This window comes from Cololabis saira, chromosome 3, assembly GCF_033807715.1.
Source record: "Cololabis saira isolate AMF1-May2022 chromosome 3, fColSai1.1, whole genome shotgun sequence".
Classification (NCBI taxonomy): Eukaryota; Metazoa; Chordata; class Actinopteri; order Beloniformes; family Belonidae; genus Cololabis; species Cololabis saira.
In genome coordinates, this window is record NC_084589.1 from 3,498,104 (window position 1) to 3,519,005 (window position 20,902).

Consider the following 20,902-nt stretch of genomic DNA (forward strand, 5'->3'; position numbering starts at 1 on the left):
TCCAACCATCTACAGGTTCAAAAGCAAATACAGAGAAAATATTTTTGCCTAATACAGGGAAGAGGAGACATAAGGTAGTGATTTATGCCATTTATTCGGCTGTTAATGTGGCCCGAACCGTAACGTGCACCCAGGTGTGTTATACATCAAAATATGCGTCTCCATCCTGCGACAACGCGCATTACTTTTCTCAGTCAAAAAAGTTACCGTGGCGACGATAGATGCCAAAAATGTCTTGCTTCTAAATTCAGATAAAACAGAGGTTATCATTCTTGGTCCAGAGCATCTTAGGAAGGGATTAGATGGTGTTGCAATGGCTTCCAGTGCAACTGTGAGAAACCTTGGTATTGTTTTTGATCAGGATTTGTCGTTTAAACCATATCTTAATCAGGTTTGTAAAATAGCATTTTAAAGAAAATCCTCTCGCAGAGTGATGCAGAAAAACTAGTGTTGTGCGTCGCCCATATGCCCATGTGAACTCTGAACTTATAAAATGTATGAACATTTTGTGAATGTGTATATTCAACTTTGAGACTGCTCAGCCGAAAATCGGCTGTAATGTGCATCCTAAAATGGCCACCTTGCCATGAACTACAACCCCCAGCATGCCTTGCGTGGGGGGGGTGGCGCCTACAAGCGGCGCGCATCCAATCGCAACGAGGCACCGATGACGTCACCGCAGCGCGCGTAGGATCAAAATGCTGCGCTGCTCCTTGTCCTTTCTCTTTTTCCTTCATTCAACTGGCGGGTCAGCACGTCCTTTTGGCTCCGGGCCGAAGGGACCACGACCTTCCCCCCCCCAAAGGGGGGGTAAGAGGAGAGATCTGCAGCGTGCTCCAGCCGCAGGATCCGAGGACCCACGGCGCAGACCGCGGCGCTGCATCCCTCTCTCCCTTTCACTCTCTTCCAATCAATCTCTCTTCCTGAGCAGCTGGACCTTCTGGCTCCAGGCCAAAGGTCCCATCTCCTTTTCTCCCCCCGGCTGGGGGGAGGTGTAAGGCCCGCATCGGATCGGGCCGCTCCGTTGGACCAGCGGTCTCCGGGAGGCTCCGGCTCCCAACTAAACTCTGTCCTCTTTAAGTTTTGCAGATCCGAGCTCACGACGCCCACGCGCTCCCGGCAATCAGATTGGGACACAGCTGCGACTGAACGCTCCGACTGAAGCCCCCCCTCCCCGCTCCGAACCCCCTGTCTGCTGACCGCGCAGGGATCGGGACGGACGGCCGGCGTCTCGCCCAGTTGTGAGCTTTCCCGGGGCCTGGACGGCCGCGCATCGGCGACCGGCGAGCAGGGAAGCACGGCAGGAGAGACCGGTCCCCCGCCGCGCCTAGGAATGCGTGGGAGCGTCCGTTGGTCCGGAAGCACGGCCCGGCACGAGGCGGCCCGCCGCTGTCTAATCCGTTTCAGGGGAAGGGACGGGACGTGAGAGCCTGACTGCGAAACCCCAGCAGGACCGCGAACCCAGTCGACAAAACCCGCAGGCACCCGATCCGGATTCCAGAGGAGACGTGAGCCCGTGAGCAGTGATCAGTAGGATTTAAGAGCGGTCCAGAACTGTGTGAAGTCGTGATCCCTGGTTATCAGTAACTTAAGAGCGTTTTCAGAGCTAAATCTGTGTTCAGAGCTGAGATTACATCAGCATCATTATCATGACTGTTGTCATTAATTTGCAGTCACCACTTTCTGCTAGTCATTCATGCTTTAAAGCGCCGTTTCGCCAGTTGATCACGGTTAAAACACCGGGATCACCATCCGGTCTGATTGCACGTGGCGTGGTTACAGTCCCGCCATCTTTAAAAACCGCAACCATCTTTATGCAGCCACAATGTTGAACCGTACATGTTCGTTGATACCATGTTTATTATTACATTTGATTCTCTTTTTTCATTCCATGCATTTAACCTTCATTTCATTTTTATTGATTGTTGTTTTTCTAGTTAATTAATGGTTTTATAATATGTAGTGTGCCATCGGGATTTATTGGGTATTTATTTACATCTTTTTGATGTATGTAAATAAATTCTGATTGATTTTTAATGAGTGGTTGTTGTTATTTCATACAAGATTTGGTTACAAACTGATTGTTTAAGCAGAACCAGTGTTCAGATCTCACTCCTTCAATTGTTATTCTGTAAGTGATAGTAAGATTTACTGTTCTGCAGGATAATTCAAATCATATGAGACTGATTTGCTGCTGTTTAGTTATCATTTTTCCCTGGATTAAGGCCCCGGGGTGGTGCCCCTACGAGAATTATTATCATTTTGGTAATTCAATTTGATAAATAGTCAACTTTATTAATTATTAATAATTCTTTAATAGAATTATCATTAGCCTTCGATAACTGACCAGCTTAGATACCTGAGTTGCACAACACTAGTTCATGCGTTTGTATCTTCTAGACTGGATTACTGTAATGTGTTATTAGCAGGATGTCCAAGTAATTTGCTGAATAGGCTCCAGCTGATCCAAAATGCAGCAGCACGAGTACTGACAGGAATTAGCAGAAGAGACCACATTTCTCCAGTGTTTGCGTCGCTCCATTGGCTACCTGTAAAATTCAGAATCCAATTTAAAATTTTATTACTTGCGTATAAAGCCTAAAACGGCTTTGCTCTGCAATATTTGCAAGACCTGATAGTGCCTTATGTTCCTGGCAGAGCTCTCCGTTCTCAGAGTGCAGGTTTACTCGTAGTTCCTAGAGTATCTAAATGTAGATTTGGAGGGCGGGCGTTCTGCTATCAGGCACCATTACTATGGAACCAACTTCCAATCTGGGTTAAGGAGGCTGACACCACCTCCACCTTTAAAACTAAACTTAAAACATTTCTGTTTAGTAAAGCCTATAGTTAGTGTTTAGTAAACCTCTAGCTGGTGTTGGTAAATCTCTAGGTAGTGTAAACTGTAGTGTGTTAGAGTCAGTAGTCATAGTTGCAGCTATAGAACAAGACTATAATAGTTAGTCTCAAACATAGCTTCGTGGTAGATATGCTGCTATAGGCCTATGCTGCAGGGGGGCACCGGCATGTTCCACTGGGCGGTGCCTCTCACCCTTCTTCTCCTCTCCTCTTCCCTTCCTCTCTTCTCCATTTCCATTTTTATTATAAGTATCTCATAGCCATCGTTTTTGTCCATCGCTCCTGTAGTTTCTTGTGCTGGCCCCCCTTTTTTCTCTTTTGTGCATGTTTGCAGGCCGGAGCCTCGGGAGCTGCGTGCTGGCAGGAGGGTCCCCCTCATGAGCCTGGTCCTGCTCAAGGTTTCTTCCCTCCTAAAGGGGAGTTTTTCTTGCCACTGTTTGGCTTAAGGCTTTTCTCCCTATAGGGGAGTTTGCTCGGGGGTTTATGTTCATGTTCTGGGTCTCTGGAAAGCGTGTACAGACAACATCTGTTGTATTAGACGCTATACAAATAAAATTGAATTGAATTGAAAGTAGCTAATGAAAATGGTGTTTATATCTACTAAAAAGCAAAAAGTATGCACTTGTACAAAGTGGAGGCTGGAATAGTCGTTTGAGATATTCCAATATAGTTGTTTGATACCTGCAGCTGCTTGGTTGAGCTGTAGATATACAACTCCTTCCAGAGTGCATGACTGCTATGTGTACCCATGTACTTCTACGTTATTGTGTAAACACACAAATACGGGATATTCACACACCTGGAAACTGTACCCAAGGATGAACCAGACTTGTGAAGGTCCACCATTTGTTTTTTTGTGTTTTGGGTGATCCCTTGTGGTTTTTCCATGATGTCGTGAAATGAGCCCTTTCTGTTTTCTGCACGTGAGTTGGTGCATGTAAACTCCTGGTTGCACATGTACATCCCTGTCTGACATCAAAGAAGCATGTCGAGGGACACCTACACCTGTCTTTAGCTGCGTCAGATTTTGACTTTGTTCCTGCATTTCATTCTAACATACTAGTCAAAATTTCTTCATCCAGACATTCTGGTAGAAATTAACGCACAGTGTGCCATGCTTGTGCAGTTGGGAGGTCTGTTTGACGGCTGTGAAATCCCTTCTTTTTTTAGATGATGAAAATGAAAATCTCCTTGCATAGTTATTGACAAGGAGTGGGACCTTTATGAGGACACTTCCCACACACACACACACACACACACACACACACACACACACACACACACACACACACACACACACACACACACACACACACACACACACACACACACACACACACACACACACCATTTACATTTTAAAACCAGAAGGAGGAGTCTGACTGTTCTGAGGGTACATTTAAACTGTGTAGCTCTGAAGGTCACTCCAATTACCTGTGAAAGAAGTGCATCCTTATAAGCCACGTTTTTATGAGCAGCGCCTACACATGAATATGAATAAGAGTGAGGAGCAGGCAGTTGTGAGAAGACAAAGGCAGCTGTCCAGATTTCACAGTGAGGACGTTAATTTCACTGTCAAGGTGACAGGTGGATGAAGTCTAGAATAGGGGCTGAAATTTGTGCAGTTCTACCCCAGTATTTGATCAGCATTTCCATGGCAATCAGTTGGTTAGTTGTGGAATATCAGGATCAGGTACATCACATTGTATAAAACACATTCATCTGGCTGGCTGGGGAAAGTGTTGATCATCGTTATCAGCACCTCATTATTGTTCTTTACGGTTGCTCTCCTTCTTCCCTCATACAGGACTTTAAAGGTGCCTAAACTGGTGATGGAAAGAGAAGAAAGATGGTAAAACTGTCAGCGAAGGTGGGAAGGTAAGAGACACAAATGAAAACAGAGCCTTATCCTTCTCTTGGACCACTTTTATGCTGCATGATTTTAAGTCCAATGTCCTGGTTTTCAAGCTTGCAGACTGGTTGGCTACAAAATGGTGGTCAGTTGTCTGGGTTGGCACTTAAGGAGTATGTCTGTGTGAACAAATTAAGGACTCGTCATCAAGCCAACGGCTAATGGATATTTGCGTAGTATCTTGCGCAGTATCTTCAGCCATTGAACAGCTTCACATAAGAACTGCAGCCACTGAGAGAGTGGAATTACTTCGGAATTAAGTTTAATTCGTAATTCGTCATTCAGAATTAGATGTTTACGTGCTCATTTTTACTCATTTTAAATCTGATTTAATTTTAATTCTGAATTAAAGAGGAATTAAACTTCCCATGTAAACGCACTGAATGTGGGACTATGAGGTGTAAAACAGAAGATGGAGCTAGGCCTTTGAGGCCCTAATATGTGCAAAGAAATCTTTTATGTGGTCATTAAAGTACAATTGAGTTCAATTCAATGTATTACAATGTATTTTCACAGACCCACAACATGACAACATAGCAAATATTAAAGAAAGAATGGGCAGTAAAAAAAAAAAAAAACTTTTAGGAGGGAAGAGAACTAGATCTGGACCTGGATCAGGACCTGGATCATAAAGGGGGACCCTCCTGCAGAAGACCAGCCGGGTAGAGCAGGAAAGAGAGATAGGAAAGAGAGGATGAAGAACAGAGAGGAGAGACACAAATATATTGTCCGTGGTACAAAAGATAAGATATATTAGCTGCCATTATCTGTTAACTGGAGGACTAAACTTAAGAGGTCGGTGTGTTCGTCCCCAGTACTGGAGTTGTAAAAAAGAATCAGGGGGGGATTTGATCATATGGGGACAGATAATTTGTGCTGATTACAAATAATATAATATATTACAAATAATAGCAGTGACCAAAACACCTGCAGAAATACTGCAGGAATGACATAGCAGCAGTTAAATGCAGCCTTCTGTAAGCTTTAAATATCCACTGGGCTTACATCAAATACATCAAAACACAACAATAAAAAACACTTTTCTGAACTTATCAATATGACTCTGTCCTTCACAGAATAAGTAACATGGATCACTGCAAAAACTCACAATCTTAACAAGAATATTTGTCTTATTTCTAGTTAAAATGTCTCATTTTAGTAACAAAATCTCATTACACTTAAAACAAGACTCATCACTGGAAAAAACAACAATTTTCACCTGTTTCAAGTAGATTTTCACTTAAAATAAGTAGAAAAATCTGCCAGTGGAACAAGATTTTTTTGCTTGTAATGAGAAGATAAATATTGTCCCACTGGCAGATTTTTCTACTTATTTCAAGTGAAAATTTACTTGAAACAGGTGAAAATTGTCAAATAAGTTATTTTTCTGGTGATGACTCTAAATGTTGAAATAGCAGTTAAACCACATTCATTGATGAAATGACATAAGGGATGGAAAGGAGGGATGGCAGTTTTACAGGGGGGATGATTTGGACCATTTTTATTTCAGGGGGGGATGATTTGGACCGTTTTTATTTCATCCCCCCTCAACTCCAGTACTGTTGGTACCAGCTGCCGGGCATCACAGAGGGGTTTGTCCAGTTCTACTTATCCAGTCAAGCTTTACAAGGAACTTTTATAATCCATCAATGTCGTCATTTTGAGCGGTGTGTCAGGATATGGGAGGCGTTTCCTCCAAACCTCAGCAAAGTGTATGAACCTTTGAGGACAATAAAGGGCTAAATATATCCCCCTCAAAAGTCTGCACTGCTGAGTGGTGTTGCTGTATATGATGTGATGCCTGACACAAGCTGGAAGCAGCGCTGCTAGCTCCACCTGCTCATATTCTTAAAACCTGTTTTGAGCGGAGGACACTTGTGTTTGAGGTTCTGAAGGATAAAGCCGTGAGGAAAGGCAGGTGAGGACAAAGTTTCAATTGATCTGTTCGTCCTGACCTCTGACAGAAGGACAAAAGTGAGCACAGCAGAGTTTATTAGATTACTACTGATCTGTGGTGACGGTCTGCCCTTCCAGGTACACACACACACACACACACACACACACACACACACACACACACACACACGCACACACACACACACACACACACACACACACACACACACACACACACACACACAGAATAGACTGACTGATTCTCAGCTCCATACTGCCACCAAGTGGAGTTGCATCATGGATTCCATCCATCCATCCATTTTCTATACCCATTTATCCATTGCAGGGTCCCAGGGGTCTGCTGGAGCTTATCCCAGCTCATCACAGGTGAGAGGCAGGGGTCCACCTGGACAGGTCGCCAGTCTATTACAGGGCCCAACTTGAACAATTCTTTTTTTTTTTTTTTTTTTTTTCACCTTGTCTGCACACACATTAATGGTTGATACCATGCCGGTAAAAACCTAAGGCATATATATGTGCATTGTTACTATATTTAATATATATACATATATATACGCAAACATACGCATACACACGCATACACATACTTATATATACACATACAAACCCAGTGGGTTTTTTTGTTTGTTTTTTTTGGGGGGGGGGGCAAACCAGGAAGCAAGAAAGAACACACGGAGGCCTCACGTCGAGCACTAGAAAGCTGCAACAAAAACCACAAACGAAACACAAAACCGACACGGAGCCGCCCTAGAGACCCCCCCACCCTAGAGACCAGAGGCCGACACGGATGAACCCGGAACCCAGGCCACCGGCAACCCCACAGAGGGGAGAAAACTTGAACAATTCTAATGTAAATTTAGCACAAAAAGTAAGGATGTTTGTGTTTGTTACATTATTTCTTTGTTGTAACGATGCTTCTTGGCAATAAATATTTTACTATTGGAAAGCCTGTTTACTTCCCTTTTAAATGGAGCCACATTTGTCAGGAACATGCATTTGTGGAATGAGCAGCACAACTGAGTTGTACTTATGAAACATTTACCAAATCTTCTCTGCCAATGCCAAACAGATTATTTTATTGACTCATGTTTTGAGATTCTGGTACCCCCAGTTGCTACCAATCAGGTGCTAATCAGGCACTTATGGCGCTTTTACACTAGTACCTACTCACCACGCCTCGTCTCGCCTCCACTCGCCTTGCCCTCGTTTCTTTCCAACACCCAGATCAGAAGTAGGAGGTTGGAGTGAAGCTGCTGTGACGTATTTGATTGTGTATCTAAACGAAGAAGACAACAACACTAAAGATGTAGAACATGGAGGAGATGATAGATGTGCTGCTGGGTCTGTGGCTTGTGTTCCATATCAAGTTAAAAAATGAGAGTGAGAGAAGCTTCAAGCGGCAACGCTTTCTTTTGTTAGTTTGTCTCGGCGCTGCTGAAAAGTCAGCTGGAGCCGTGAGCAGCTATGAAGAGACAGAGCTCCTGGTAGATCTGGTCGTTCCTTATCTCTCTAGATCCCTTTAATTCTCTCCTCAGCACCAGGTTTATGAACATCTGCACCTCAGAGTTGGATCATGAAACAGACTTTTGCTGCCATTGCTGGGGGAATAAAATGAACAAGAATCTGTCAGAGTCTCTTTCTCTGATTTCGTCCTCCTGACTCAGACGTCTGACTCCAACCCCCCGACCAATCGGTGGCCTGTAGTGTGATGATGTCAGATACAGCCGACTCAGCAGCTTAGAACCTCAGAATAGTTACAGAAAAGTATCTACTCGGCACGCTTCCACCCCTAGTGGAGAAGTGCAAAACTGGGGAGAGGTGAGGCAAGTGGAGTCGGGCTGAGTAGGTAGGCTACTAGTGGAAAAGCGCCATTAGGTACCGGCTGTGTTCTACAGTTTTTCACTCAAGGTTTTGCAGGACAATATGGCCGACGGCTCTCTGCCAGCCCCCGGGTCTGGCAGTCAGAAGGCGCGCCGATTTTTTCCAGTGGCCAACCGCGGTACTGCAACCAAAAATCCCATGCGGCCCAGAAAGCTTTTTTCCCATAGACCGCAATAGTAAAAGAGAAGCCTCTAAAACTGTTCACAGGAACCTCCAGCTGTAATCCCCGGCAATTACTAATCTTTGTATTCTATATTTTTAAGTCATGGACTTTATATCCGTCAAAAATGTTTTATAACGGCCAGAAAAGTAAAAGAAAAGTCTCTTTCTGGGCGTGACGTCACAGCTGACGTCACAGCTGTGTCCGTGCATTCCACGGATGTTTTATATTAATATATATTATGTAATTATATTATATTAATACATTAATAATATATGTAATGCTATACATGTAATAATATACATTAATTAAGATATTATATTAATACATATTATATTAATACTCGCGTCATTGCCCCGGGGCATGATGGGAGGCCCCAGAGCATCATGGGAGGTGACTCAACTGCGCATGCTCTATGGGCCGCTGTATGCGGAAGTAAACCCGGAAAGTCAGAGATTTTTTCGGCTTATGCGCTGGCTGAGCAGAATGCATTGAAATGAATGGGCGGCCATTTTTAGTCTCCGATCCAGTTCTATAATACATCCATGCTCTCTGCACAGACAATCCTGAACAGACTGGGATGTCGTCCCACGGCAGGGTGTGACCAGGCTGGTGACCAGCAGGAGGGGGAGGAGCCAGGTTGTTGTGGCTGTCAATTTAATTTTGGGGAAAAAACAAATGCTTAGTCCGGAGGTTGGCAACCCGCAGCTCTAGAGCCGCATGTGGCTCTTTAGCGCCGCCCTAGTGGCTCCTGGAGATTTTTCAAAAATGTTTGACCTTTTTTGTTCCTTTTTTTCTCTTTCTTTCTCTTGTTTTTCTTCTTTTTTCTTTTTTTTCTTCTTTTTTTATCTTTTTTTCTTCCTTTTTCCTTTCCTTTTTAATCTCGACATTTCGACTTTTCTCTCAACGTTTCAACTTTTTTCTCAACATTTCAACTTTTTTCTCAAGATTGTACTTCAACATTAATCTCGACATTTCGACTTTTTTGTCGACATTTCGACTTTTTTTCCTCGACATTTTGACTTTTCTTCTCGAAATTTCAACTTTTTTCTCAACATTTCGACTTTTTTCTCAACATTTTGCCTTCATTCTAATACAAGACTTTTCATTTTTTGCGGCTCCAGACATATTTGTTTTTGGTCCAATATGGCTCTTTCAACATTTTGGGTTGCCGACCCCTGGCTTAGTCAGAATGTAGTGATTTAGTTAGATATCAGTTTATAATATCCCAAATTTGTTGATTAAACTCATAATTTATGAAAATTAGAATCTTTAAAAAAAACCTGCAACAGGATTGTTAATTGACAGAGAGAGCTGATGGTTGGATCCAGTCAGTAGTTGGGCCTCCTCTGTGGGGGGGTGTTAACATGAGGTTCCATTTGTGGCAAAAAATATAAAAGAAAAGAAAATAATATTGACATGCTTTCTGTTTGCATCCACTGACCATTTGAGGAGACATGTGTTTATGTAGCTTTCAACAGTACTTTAGTTGTATCCGCTACAGCAGTATCTACAGGACTGGTTCAGAAAATTTGAATATTGTGATAAAGTTCTTTATTTTCTGTAATGCAATTAAAAAAACAAAAATGTCATACATTCTGGATTCATTACAAATCAACTGAAATATTGCAAGCCTTTTATTATTTTAATATTACTGATTATGGTTTACATTTTAAGATTAAGATTCCCAGAATATTCAAATTTTTTGAGATAGGATATTTGAGATTTCTTAAACTGTAAACCATGATCAGCAATATTAAAATAATAAAAGGCTTGCAATATTTCAGTTGATTTGTAATGAATCCAGAATGTATGAAATTTTTGCATTACAGAAAATAAAGGACTTTATCACAATATTCTAATTTTCTGAGACAGTCCTGTATAGTATCTGAACCGACTGGCTCCGCTTTGGGAATGTGTTACCAATTGGGCAAATTTGCAGTCAAACACGCTCGGTCCCAGTCACAGCGACCAATGCATTGGATTTTTACGTGCAAAGTCATGTGTGCACACAATTAAACAATGGCCATTCCTTGTTGGTAGCTACACATTCCTTGGCGTTGGCCGGCGTACAGCTGCTGATGTCCCGCTCGTCTCCGTTGGCGAACCGCAGCTCCACCAGCTCCGATTCAGGACAGGTGAGGATGAGCACAGCAGCGTGATCCAACGTTGTCCTTGTAATGGGATCTAAATCGGGCCTACTGGTGATCAGTCGTTCCCCTGCAGCTATCCTGGCCGGTGCCCCGGCATCCTCGGCTGTCCCCACAGAACCACGTCTCTTTCCCTGCCGCAGCTCGTACCTCTAGGCCTTCCTGGTGCAGACCTGGGGCCTCATTTATAAAAGAGTGTGTAGTATCCATACTAAAAGTGCACGTAAACCCAAAAGCCGAAAATGGCGGAACTTATCTGGTGATGTGGGGACTGTCGTGTCCTTCCTGTGGTTGTGAACTTATTGCTGACGTCATGTTTCCTCATATTCTGCACTTCTTTAATTTATTTTGAATTATAAAATAACAACGTGATAAGTTAAAAATGAATAAACGAACAGAGCTACTGCGGATTTAGCGTTGGATGATGACACGTTTCCTAAAAAGTCCTCTATGTTACTGACTTGTTGGATGTAAATGGCAATTTATTGCAATTTTAATACATTTGTAGAAAAGTTTAGTTTAAATTGCTCTTATAGAGAATTTAATCTAATCTGTAGAGCTATTCCACTTTATTCCACTTGCCTTGAATTACATGATAAAAAATATTCTTACACACTCAAATGTGTTTGTCAAACTGCCTGATTTAAAAGTTGGTGAATTGAAATTTGGTGAAAGAAAGTGTAATAACAAAATACTTGGAAGTGTGTTTAAAGAAAAGCTATTCAATGAGATCAAAAAATCAACAAAAATAAAGATAACAGATAATGAAGTAACGTTAACAAAGACATACAGCAGTTATCTTAAATGGCCAATTTCACCCAAAGCAAAAGAAATTCAGTTTAAAATAATAAACAATATTTATCCTGCTGCTGAAACCCTAAGGAGAAGGTTCAATTTGGAAGTAGATCCTTGTGTATTTTGTAAGACAGAACACGAAGCAATTGAACACTTATTCTTTTCTTGTTCGGTCACAAAGCTTTTTTAGCAAGATGTTTATCGCTGGTTAAAGATCGGGATCAACAACTCTTTGTTTAGCAAGTTTCAGGTCATGATTTATATGATGGTCTGTCAAAGAAGGTTCCAAGATGGTGAATTCTCATCATAGGAAAATATCATATACATAAAAATAAATGGAAAAACAGCAAAACCTCCATAGTCTGTTTTAAAAATGAAAGAAAAAAATGATATAGTTCTGGGAAGTTATTTGATTGAGGAGTTATTTTAAGGAAAGATTGTGTTTGTTAGCTGGTTAGGTGCAAAGGTTCAACCAATGGGAAAATCTGTAGCCTAATAGGTAAATTAGCAGCTATTTATTATTAATATTTATGTTTGATTTATAATAGAGGTAACAAAGGGGCAGGGTTAAATACGTTTTACTTCTACCTGCTCCTTTTCGGACACTGTTTTTTTTCCCTGTTTGTATTACGTTTTTGTTGTTGTTGCTTTTTTTCTGTATGTTTTAAATTTGTTTTAAAATTTTACATTTTTTTCCTTATGTGTTTGAAATAAACAATTCAATCAATCAATCAATCCATCAAAAAAATATAACATCCATAAAGGTACTATCAGAAGAAAATCAGTCTATAAATGATTAAGATGAAACCATGTCAGTCTCTTGCTCTTTAAATTACAATCTTGTTTCAACCCCTATGATTGTTTTATTTTATTTAATCTTTTTTTTATCTTGTTTTCTTGTCCTGTTACCAATTAGAAATACTGTATAGATGTTTACAATGTATCTACACGTAGAAGACTAATGTATATTTGCTTATGTGTTTTTTTTTATTTTTTTTTATTAAAGACAAGATGCAAACAACACAATCCACCACCAGGGGGAGACACACACTCAGCGGCGGAAAATCAGGACACCTTGAAACAATGAACTACAAAAATACATTGAAAAGAGACATAAACTTAAGGTCTTGATGGCCTTTGCATTGGTGGAGAGACTAATGGTTCTAATGTATTGTTTGACCTCATTTTCAAAAATACAAAAAAGACGGATTTTGATTAGTATACTGGGATTTATGAATAAACCATTTTGTCAAAAGTATAATAAGCTTAATAATATAAACTTGTTTTTTATTTACAGAAGGATAGTCAATGAAGCCAAACAATACATGTTCAAAGCAAAGGGAGAAATGTGGTTCAACACAAACTCTAATCAAATGACAGATATGGACCCATGTTGTAGTGAAAGAGCAACTCCAGAATAAATGAAAAACATCTTCATTGATCCTTCACAGAAACAACAGGCAGTGTCTATGTCTTTTTTGAAGCGTTGACATTTTTTTTTACATGGGTAGACTCTTTGAATTATTTTAAAAGATACTTCTTTCATTTTATTTGTAATTAAGTATTTTGCGGGTAACGACCAAATCTTTTTCCAATCAAGATAGTTAACAAGGTTATTCCAATAAGAAACCACATAAGGAATTGATACAACATCCTTCTGAAACAATGCACGTAAAAGACGATTATTATTACGTCTTGAGGAGAAACAAATCTCACCAAGTTCAAGTTTGGTCGGATCAAAAGACAAATTTAAATTTAAGTTCAGTCCCGTCGTACTTTTAAATAACATAACGACTCCAGTAGGGATTGCGTTTATAATTACATTAAAGGAGCCGTCTGTAAGAAATGTCCAAAACTGGTACTGCAGTCACTTTCTAAATATTGTTGAGCGGCGTGTACCCTCCCCCTCCTCCCCCCGACCAGAGGTTGCCAGGTAGGCTGCAGAATGCAGCAGGAACGTAGGCTGCCATGGCTGCCATAATTAGAGCCGAGCTGGCAACCCGGATGCCGAAACAATACTGACTTGGTGATTGGGAGATAGGTGGAGGGTGGAGCTTCAGAAACAATACTGACTTGGTGATTGGGAGATAGGTGGAGGGTGGAGCTTCAGAAACAATACTGACTTGGTGATTGGGAGATAGGTGGAGGGTGGAGCTTCAGAAACAATACTGACTTGGTGATTGGGAGATAGGTGGAGGGTGGAGCTTCAGAAACAATACTGACTTGGTGATTGGGAGATAGGTGGAGGGTGGAGCTTTAGGCCAAAACAAAAAATGACAACATAAACATAGGTTGAGGGCTGCAACTCCTCTTTTTAAACTGGAATATCCTGGCTTGAGTGCTGTTGTCAGTGACAGAAGTATTTGAAATGAACATGATTTTTAAATGTCTGTTGACATATCAGGGTCATTTTATGATTTGTTTTATTATTGCTCTTACATACAGCTCCTTTAAATTCGTTAACGGAGACAATAATATTGAATTTCAACAAATATTCTTGATATGTCAAGAGTAAGCCATTTGAATTAAACAGCTGACCAACCAAAAGAATGGTATAAGAAAACCAGTGAGGGTAAAAAAATGTTTTTTTTTTCTGTATATAATGTCTTCATTGTTCCATAAGTAGTATCTATGTGAAGAAAAATTATGTTTATAAATTAATGACCATGAGAGAAGCATCTGTTTATCAAAGTCGGATAATTTTCGATATTATAGTATTTGCCTATGTGTTGTGAGCTTGTAATGTTTCAGATGCAGCTTTTTCCTCAAAGGAATTTCGTAAATTGAAATGTTAAATAAAGTTTATAAAATTAAAATAAAAAAAAGATGACACGTTTCCGTCAGATCGCTCTGGTTTCCGTATAATCACTGATGACGCGTCTTCTCCACAGCCAATCAGATCGATCTGTCACCGGCTCGTTGTCGCGGGAACTAGCGGATACTCAAAACAATAAGAGAGGGTTCAAATAGATCCATGGTTCAGCTCGACGGAGCGACAACATCAAGTAAGTGACTGTTAAACCGAGCTCTGTTGAAACGGTGTACATGTCCGTCCAGTAGCGAGTATATACATGAGTATATACATGTGTGGAGAACTGTTGGAGTCATTAGTCAGGCCTGTGTTTGTGCTTGTGACCGGAGCAGATTGAGCTGTTTTAGCTCTTGAGAGCTGGTTCAAGTTTCACACAATCACACCGGAAATCAGCTGACGGGATTTTCACATTATAACCAGCCACTTAACGTGTGAAAATAAGAAAACACTTTAATTCAAAACGCGAGTTTTTCCCCCAGTTCTAATGTAAATGACAATCGATTTGGCATTTCCACCTTAAGATTTAAGAAGTAGTATTGATATCTTTTTACATTTATGGCCAAAATTAAAGAAATGAAATATGATTATATGAAAATATAATATTGTATTTATATACAGGACTGTCTCAGAAAATTAGAATATTTTGATACACTTATTTATTTTGTGTAATGCAATTTAAAAAAAAAAAAAAAAATGTCATACATTCCGGATTCATTACAAATCAACTGAAATATTGTAAGCCTTTTATTTTTTTAATATTGCTGATTATGGCTTACAGTTTAAGATTAAGATTCCCAGAATATTATAATTTTTTGAGATATTATTATTATTATTATTATTATTATTATTATTATTATTATTATTATATGCTGTTTTCAGTTTTCTTAAGCTGTAAGCCACGATCAGCAATATTAAAATAATAAAAGGCTTGTAATATTTCAGTTGATTTGTAATGAATCCAGAATGTATGACACTTTTGTTTTTTTAATTGCATGAACTTTATCACAATATTCGCATTTTCTGAGACAGTCCTGTATTATTATATTATGTAAATATTTGAGTATTTTTCATGATGATTTTAAAGCCCACGTATCACGGTGGAAGCTTGTCTTATTTTGAAAATATGAACCGGAAAAGCGGCGGTATAATTTAAAACAACAAACTTGATTCGCGAGGTTCTTTAGTATTTCAAAACGCCGGTTCTCTTGTGCTCTTTATATCTTTTATGACATGGGCATAATGACAAAGTCTATCAGACGTTGAAAAACGGTGTGAAAACATTATTATATTTCTATTAGTTTCACTTTGTTAAATGAAAACAGCTATGAAAATAGTTGAGAAATGGTCCTGCGTATCTTAAACACGTGTGTTTAGATTATACAGAACTGTCTCAGAAAATTAGAATATTCTGATTTTCTGTAATGCAATTACAAAAACAAAAATGTCTAGACTAGGCACTTGCATTTGTTTTATAAATACAATATCCAGATGATTCTGTTACTTAATTTCTCGACTTGATCCCTTCAAATCAATCACCCCCTTTTATGGAAAAGCATAGCTCATATGTAAGAGCTCAAAAATGTCTCTTTAGCCGTTTTTCATCAGTTCAGGACCACTGAATGTGACTGCAGCATTCATGCATTCATGCTCATCTTTATCCACTACAACTCCCAAAATGATTGCCATGTACAAGCAAATTATCATTTTATATTGATGTCACAAGAAAGAAAAAAAAATCGCAATCTTACCTATCAATAAAATGCTACATATGTAATTTAAAGAGCATCCTATTTAATAATTTAGATTTGGGTGCTTAGAGAAAGTGATGAGTGAGTATGTTTTGTTACCAAACTTGTTGAGTTTACTTTTGACTTCCTTTTCTTTTGCAGTTGTGCTGAGCGTTATAACTACCGTATGTCTCACAGGCTGACCAAGGAACAGCTGGACGCACAGTTTGAGCAGTTTTTGAAAGAGGTAAGAACATCGAAGAACGGTTTAACTGGGAAGTAATTATGCCAACAAGGACTGCGGCAACATACCTGTTTTCAGGCATGCTTTGCAAATAATAAAGTAGTTTGTTTTGACAAAGCTCCATTGATCCATGTGCCTCCATTTATGGTAATTTTGCTGCAAATACATACTCCATTTGAACTCAAGGCTGTTTCAGTTTAATTCACTTGGTGTGAAGAAATGAGTGCCAAACACGGGACGTGGGCCAGAGAGCCGAGCGTCTGACGGTGAGATGAACTGGAATGTCATTGCTCTGCTTCCATGTGTTTCTCTGGAAGTCTGTTTCAGATGACTCTGTGGATTTGGCCTCCCCTGACAAGCAGCGCCATGTGAAAAGCAGCCAGAAAACAACAGCGTCATGGTGGCAAGATGACCAACACAGCAGTGGGGGAACAGAGGAAGGTAAGGGTTTTAACTGTTGATGTTAAGATATCATTCAAACACTCCCCAGTTTACACTTTTCTGTCATTTTAGTGTGAGATCTGGTATCATTGTTTAACCCTTGTACTGTCTACGGGTCAAGATGACCTAAATCTCCTGTTCCTTCTTTCCTCCTGCTCTCTCCTTCCTTCTCACTTCCTCTTTTCTCCCTTCCTTCCTCCCTTCCTTCCTTCCTTCCTTCCTTCCTTCCTTCCTTCCTTCCTTCCTCCCTTCCTCTTTTCTCCCTGCGTTCCTTCCTTCCTCCCTTCCTTCTTTTTCCCTTCCTTCCTTCCTTCTTTCCTCCTGCTCTCTCCTTCCTTCTCACTTCCTCTTTTCTTCCTTCCTTCCTTCCTTCCTTCCTTCCTTCCTTCCTTACTTCCTTCCTTCCTTCCTTCCTTCCTTCATCCCTTCCTCTTTTCTCCCTGCGTTCCTTCCTTCCTCCCTTCCTTCTTTTTCCCTTCCTTCCTTCCTTCTTTCCTCCTGCTCTCTCCTTCCTTCTCACTTCCTCTTTCCTTCCTTCCTTCCTTCCTTCCTTCCTTCCTTCCTTCCTTCCTTCCTTCCTTCCTTCCTTCCTTCCTCTTTTCTCCCTGCGTTCCTTCCTTCCTCCCTTCCTTCCTTCTTTCCTCCTGCTCTCTCCTTCCTTCTTCCCTTCCTCTTTTCTTCCTTCCTTCCTTTCCTTGTTTTCTTCCTTCCTTCCTTCCTTCCTTCCTCTTTTCTCCCTTCCTTCCTTCCTTCCTTCCTTCCTTCCTTCCTTCCTTCCTTCCTTCCTTCTTTTTTCCCTTCCTTCCTTCTTTCCTCCTGCTCTCTCCTTCCTTTCCTCTTTTCTCCCTTCCTTCCTTCCTTCCTTCCTTCCTCTTTTCTCCCTCCTTCCTTCCTTCCTTCTTCCCTTCCTCTTTCCTTCCTTCCTCTTTTCTCCCTTCCTCTTTCCTTCCTCCCTTCCTTCCTTCCTCCTTCCCTTCCTTTTTTCTTCCTTCCTTCCTTCCTTCCTTCCTTCCTTCCTTCCTTCCTTCCTTCCTTCCTTCCTTCCTTCCTTCATCCCTTCCTCTTTTCTCCCTTCCTTCCTTCCCTACTCCCTTCCTTCTACCCTTCCTCTTTTCTTCCTTCCTTCCTTCCTTCCTTCCTTCCTTCCTTCCTTCCTTCCTCTTTTCTCCCTGCGTTCCTTCCTTCCTCCCTTCCTTCTTTTTCCCTTCCTTCCTTCTTTCCTCCTGCTCTCTCCTTCCTTCTTCCCTTCCTCTTTTCTTCCTTCCTTCCTTTCCTTGTTTTCTTCCTTCCTTCCTTTCCTTGTTTTCTCCCTTCCTTCCTTCCTTCCTTCCTTCCTTCCTTCCTTCTTTCTTTTTTCCCTTCCTTCCTTCTTTCCTCCTGCTCTCTCCTTCCTTTCCTCTTTTCTCCCTTCCTTCCTTCCTTCCTTCCTCTTTTCTCCCTCCTTCCTTCCTTCCTCTTTTCTCCCTCCTTCCTTCCTTCCTTCCTCTTTTCTCCCTTCCTCTTTCCTTCCTCCCTTCCTTCCTTCCTCCTTCCCTTCCTTTTTCTTCCTTCCTTCCTTCCTTCCTTCCTTCCTTCCTTCCTTCCTTCTTTTTTCCCTTCCTTCCTTCTTTCCTCCTGCTCTCTCCTTCCTTTCCTCTTTTCTCCCTTCCTTCCTTCCTTCCTTCCTTCCTCTTTTCTCCCTCCTTCCTTCCTTCCTCTTTTCTCCCTCCTTCCTTCCTTCCTTCCTCTTTTCTCCCTTCCTCTTTCCTTCCTCCCTTCCTTCCTTCCTCCTTCCCTTCCTTTTTCTTCCTTCCTTCCTTCCTTCCTTCCTTCCTTCATCCCTTCCTCTTTTCTCCCTTCCTTCCTTCCCTACTCCCTTCCTTCTACCCTTCCTCTTTCCTTCCTTCCTTCCTTCCTTCCTTCCTTCCTTCCTTCCTTCCTTCCTTCCTTCCTTCCTTCATCCCTTCCTCTTTTCTCCCTTCCTTCCTTCCCTACTCCCTTCCTTCTACCCTTCCTCTTTTCTCCCTTCCTTCCTTCCTTCCTTCCTCTTTTCTCCCTTCCTCTTTCCTTCCTCCCTTCCTTCCTTCCTCCTTCCCTTCCTTTTTCTTCCTTCCTTCCTTCCTTCCTTCCTTCCTTCCTTCATCCCTTCCTCTTTTCTCCCTTCCTTCCTTCCCTACTCCCTTCCTTCTACCCTTCCTCTTTTCTCCCTTCCTTCCTTCCTTCCTTCCTCTTTTCTCCCTTCCTCCTTCCTTCCTCCTTCCCTTCCTTTTTCTTCCTTCCTTCCTTCCTTCCTTCCTTCATCCCTTCCTCTTTTCTCCCTTCCTTCCTTCCCTACTCCCTTCCTTCTACCCTTCCTCTTTTCTCCCTTCCTTCCTTCCTTCCTTCCTCTTTTCTCCCTTCCTCTTTCCTTCCTCCCTTCCTTCCTTCCTCCTTCCCTTCCTTTTTCTTCCTTCCTTCCTTCCTTCCTTCCTTCATCCCTTCCTCTTTTCTCCCTTCCTTCCTTCCCTACTCCCTTCCTTCTACCCTTCCTCTTTTCTTCCTTCCTTCCTTCCTTCCTTCCTTCCTTCCTTCCTTCCTTCATCCCTTCCTCTTTTCTCCCTTCCTTCCTTCCCTACTCCCTTCCTTCTACCCTTCCCCTTTTCTTCCCTCCTTCCTTCCTTCCTCTTTTCTCCCTCCTTCCTTCCTTCCTTCCTCTTTTCTCCCTTCCTCTTTCCTTCCTCCCTTCCTTCCTTCCTCCTTCCCTTCCTTTTTCTTCCTTCCTTCCCTACTCCCTTCCTTCTACCCTTCCCCTTTTCTTCCCTCCTTCCTTCCTTCCTCTTTTCTCCCTCCTTCCTTCCTTCCTTCCTCTTTTCTCCCTTCCTCTTTCCTTCCTCCCTTCCTTCCTTCCTCCTTCCCTTCCTTTTTCTTCCTTCCTTCCTTCCTTCCTTCCTTCATCCCTTCCTCTTTTCTCCCTTCCTTCCTTCCCTACTCCCTTCCTTCTACCCTTCCTCTTTTCTTCCTTCCTTCCTTCCTTCCTTCCTTCCTTCCTTCCTTCCTTCCTTCCTTCCTTCCTTCCTTCCTTCATCCCTTCCTCTTTTCTCCCTTCCTTCCTTCCCTACTCCCTTCCTTCTACCCTTCCTCTTTTCTCCCTTCCTTCCTTCCTTCTTTCCTAGGCAACTGTTGATGTTAAGATATCATTCAAACACTCCCCAGTTTACACTTTTCTGTCATTTTAGTGTGAGATCTGGTATCATTGTTTAACCCTTGTACTGTCTACGGGTCAAGATGACCTAAATCTCCTGTTCCTTCTTTCCTCCTGCTCTCTCTTTTCTTCCTTCCTTCCTTCCTTCCTTCCTTCCTTCCTTCCTTCCTTCCTTCCTTTTCTCCCTTCCTCTTTTCTCCCTTCCTTCCTTCCTCCTTTTCTCCCTTCCTTTTTTCTTCCTTCCTTCCTTCCTTCCTTCCTTCCTTCCTTCCTTCCTTCCTTCCTTCCTCTTTTCTTCCTTTCTTCCCTTCCTCTTTCTTTCTTTCCTTCCTTCCTTCCTCCTTCCCTTCCTCTTTTCTTCCTTCCTTCCTTCCTTCATCCCTTCCTCTTTTCTCCCTTCCTTCCTTCCTTCCTTCTTTCCTTCCTCCCTTCCTTCTTTTCCCTTCCTTCCTTCCTTCCTTCTTTCCTCATGCTCTCTCCTTCCTTCCTTCCTCTTTTCTCCCTTCTTCCTTCCTTCCTTCCTTCCTTCCTTCTTTCCTCATGCTCTCTCCTTCCTTCCTTCCTCTTTTCTCCCTTCTTCCTTCCTTCCTTCCTTCCTTCCTTCCTTCCTCTTTTCTCCCTTCCTTTTTTCTCCCTTCCTTCCTTCCTTCCTTCCTTCCTTCCTTGCTTCATCTCCTCCTCTTTTCTCTCTTCCTTCCTTCCTTCTTTCCTTCTTCCCTTCCTCTTTTCTCCCTTCCTTCCTTCCTTCCTTCTTTTTTCCCTTCCTTCCTTATTTCCTCCTGCTCTCTCCTTCCTTTGCTCTTGTCTCCCTTCCTTCCTTCTTTCCTTCTTCCCTTCCTCTTTTCTT

The 20,902-nt window shown here is 41.6% G+C and overlaps 1 protein-coding gene across 2 annotated transcripts in view; it reads left to right on the forward strand.

The window, feature by feature from the left end:
• Window positions 1–14,614: 14,614 nt before the first annotated feature.
• cep162 (centrosomal protein 162) overlaps window positions 14,615–20,902 on the forward strand; it is a 74,542-nt gene continuing 68,254 nt past the window's right edge. For both annotated transcript variants that reach the window (XM_061715331.1, XM_061715332.1), the window contains exons 1-3: window positions 14,615–14,676; window positions 16,373–16,457; window positions 16,772–16,895. In XM_061715331.1, the coding sequence (XP_061571315.1) occupies window positions 16,398–16,457; window positions 16,772–16,895 (184 nt within the window). In that variant the 5' untranslated portion in view covers window positions 14,615–14,676; window positions 16,373–16,397. The remainder of the gene's footprint in view (window positions 14,677–16,372; window positions 16,458–16,771; window positions 16,896–20,902) is intronic.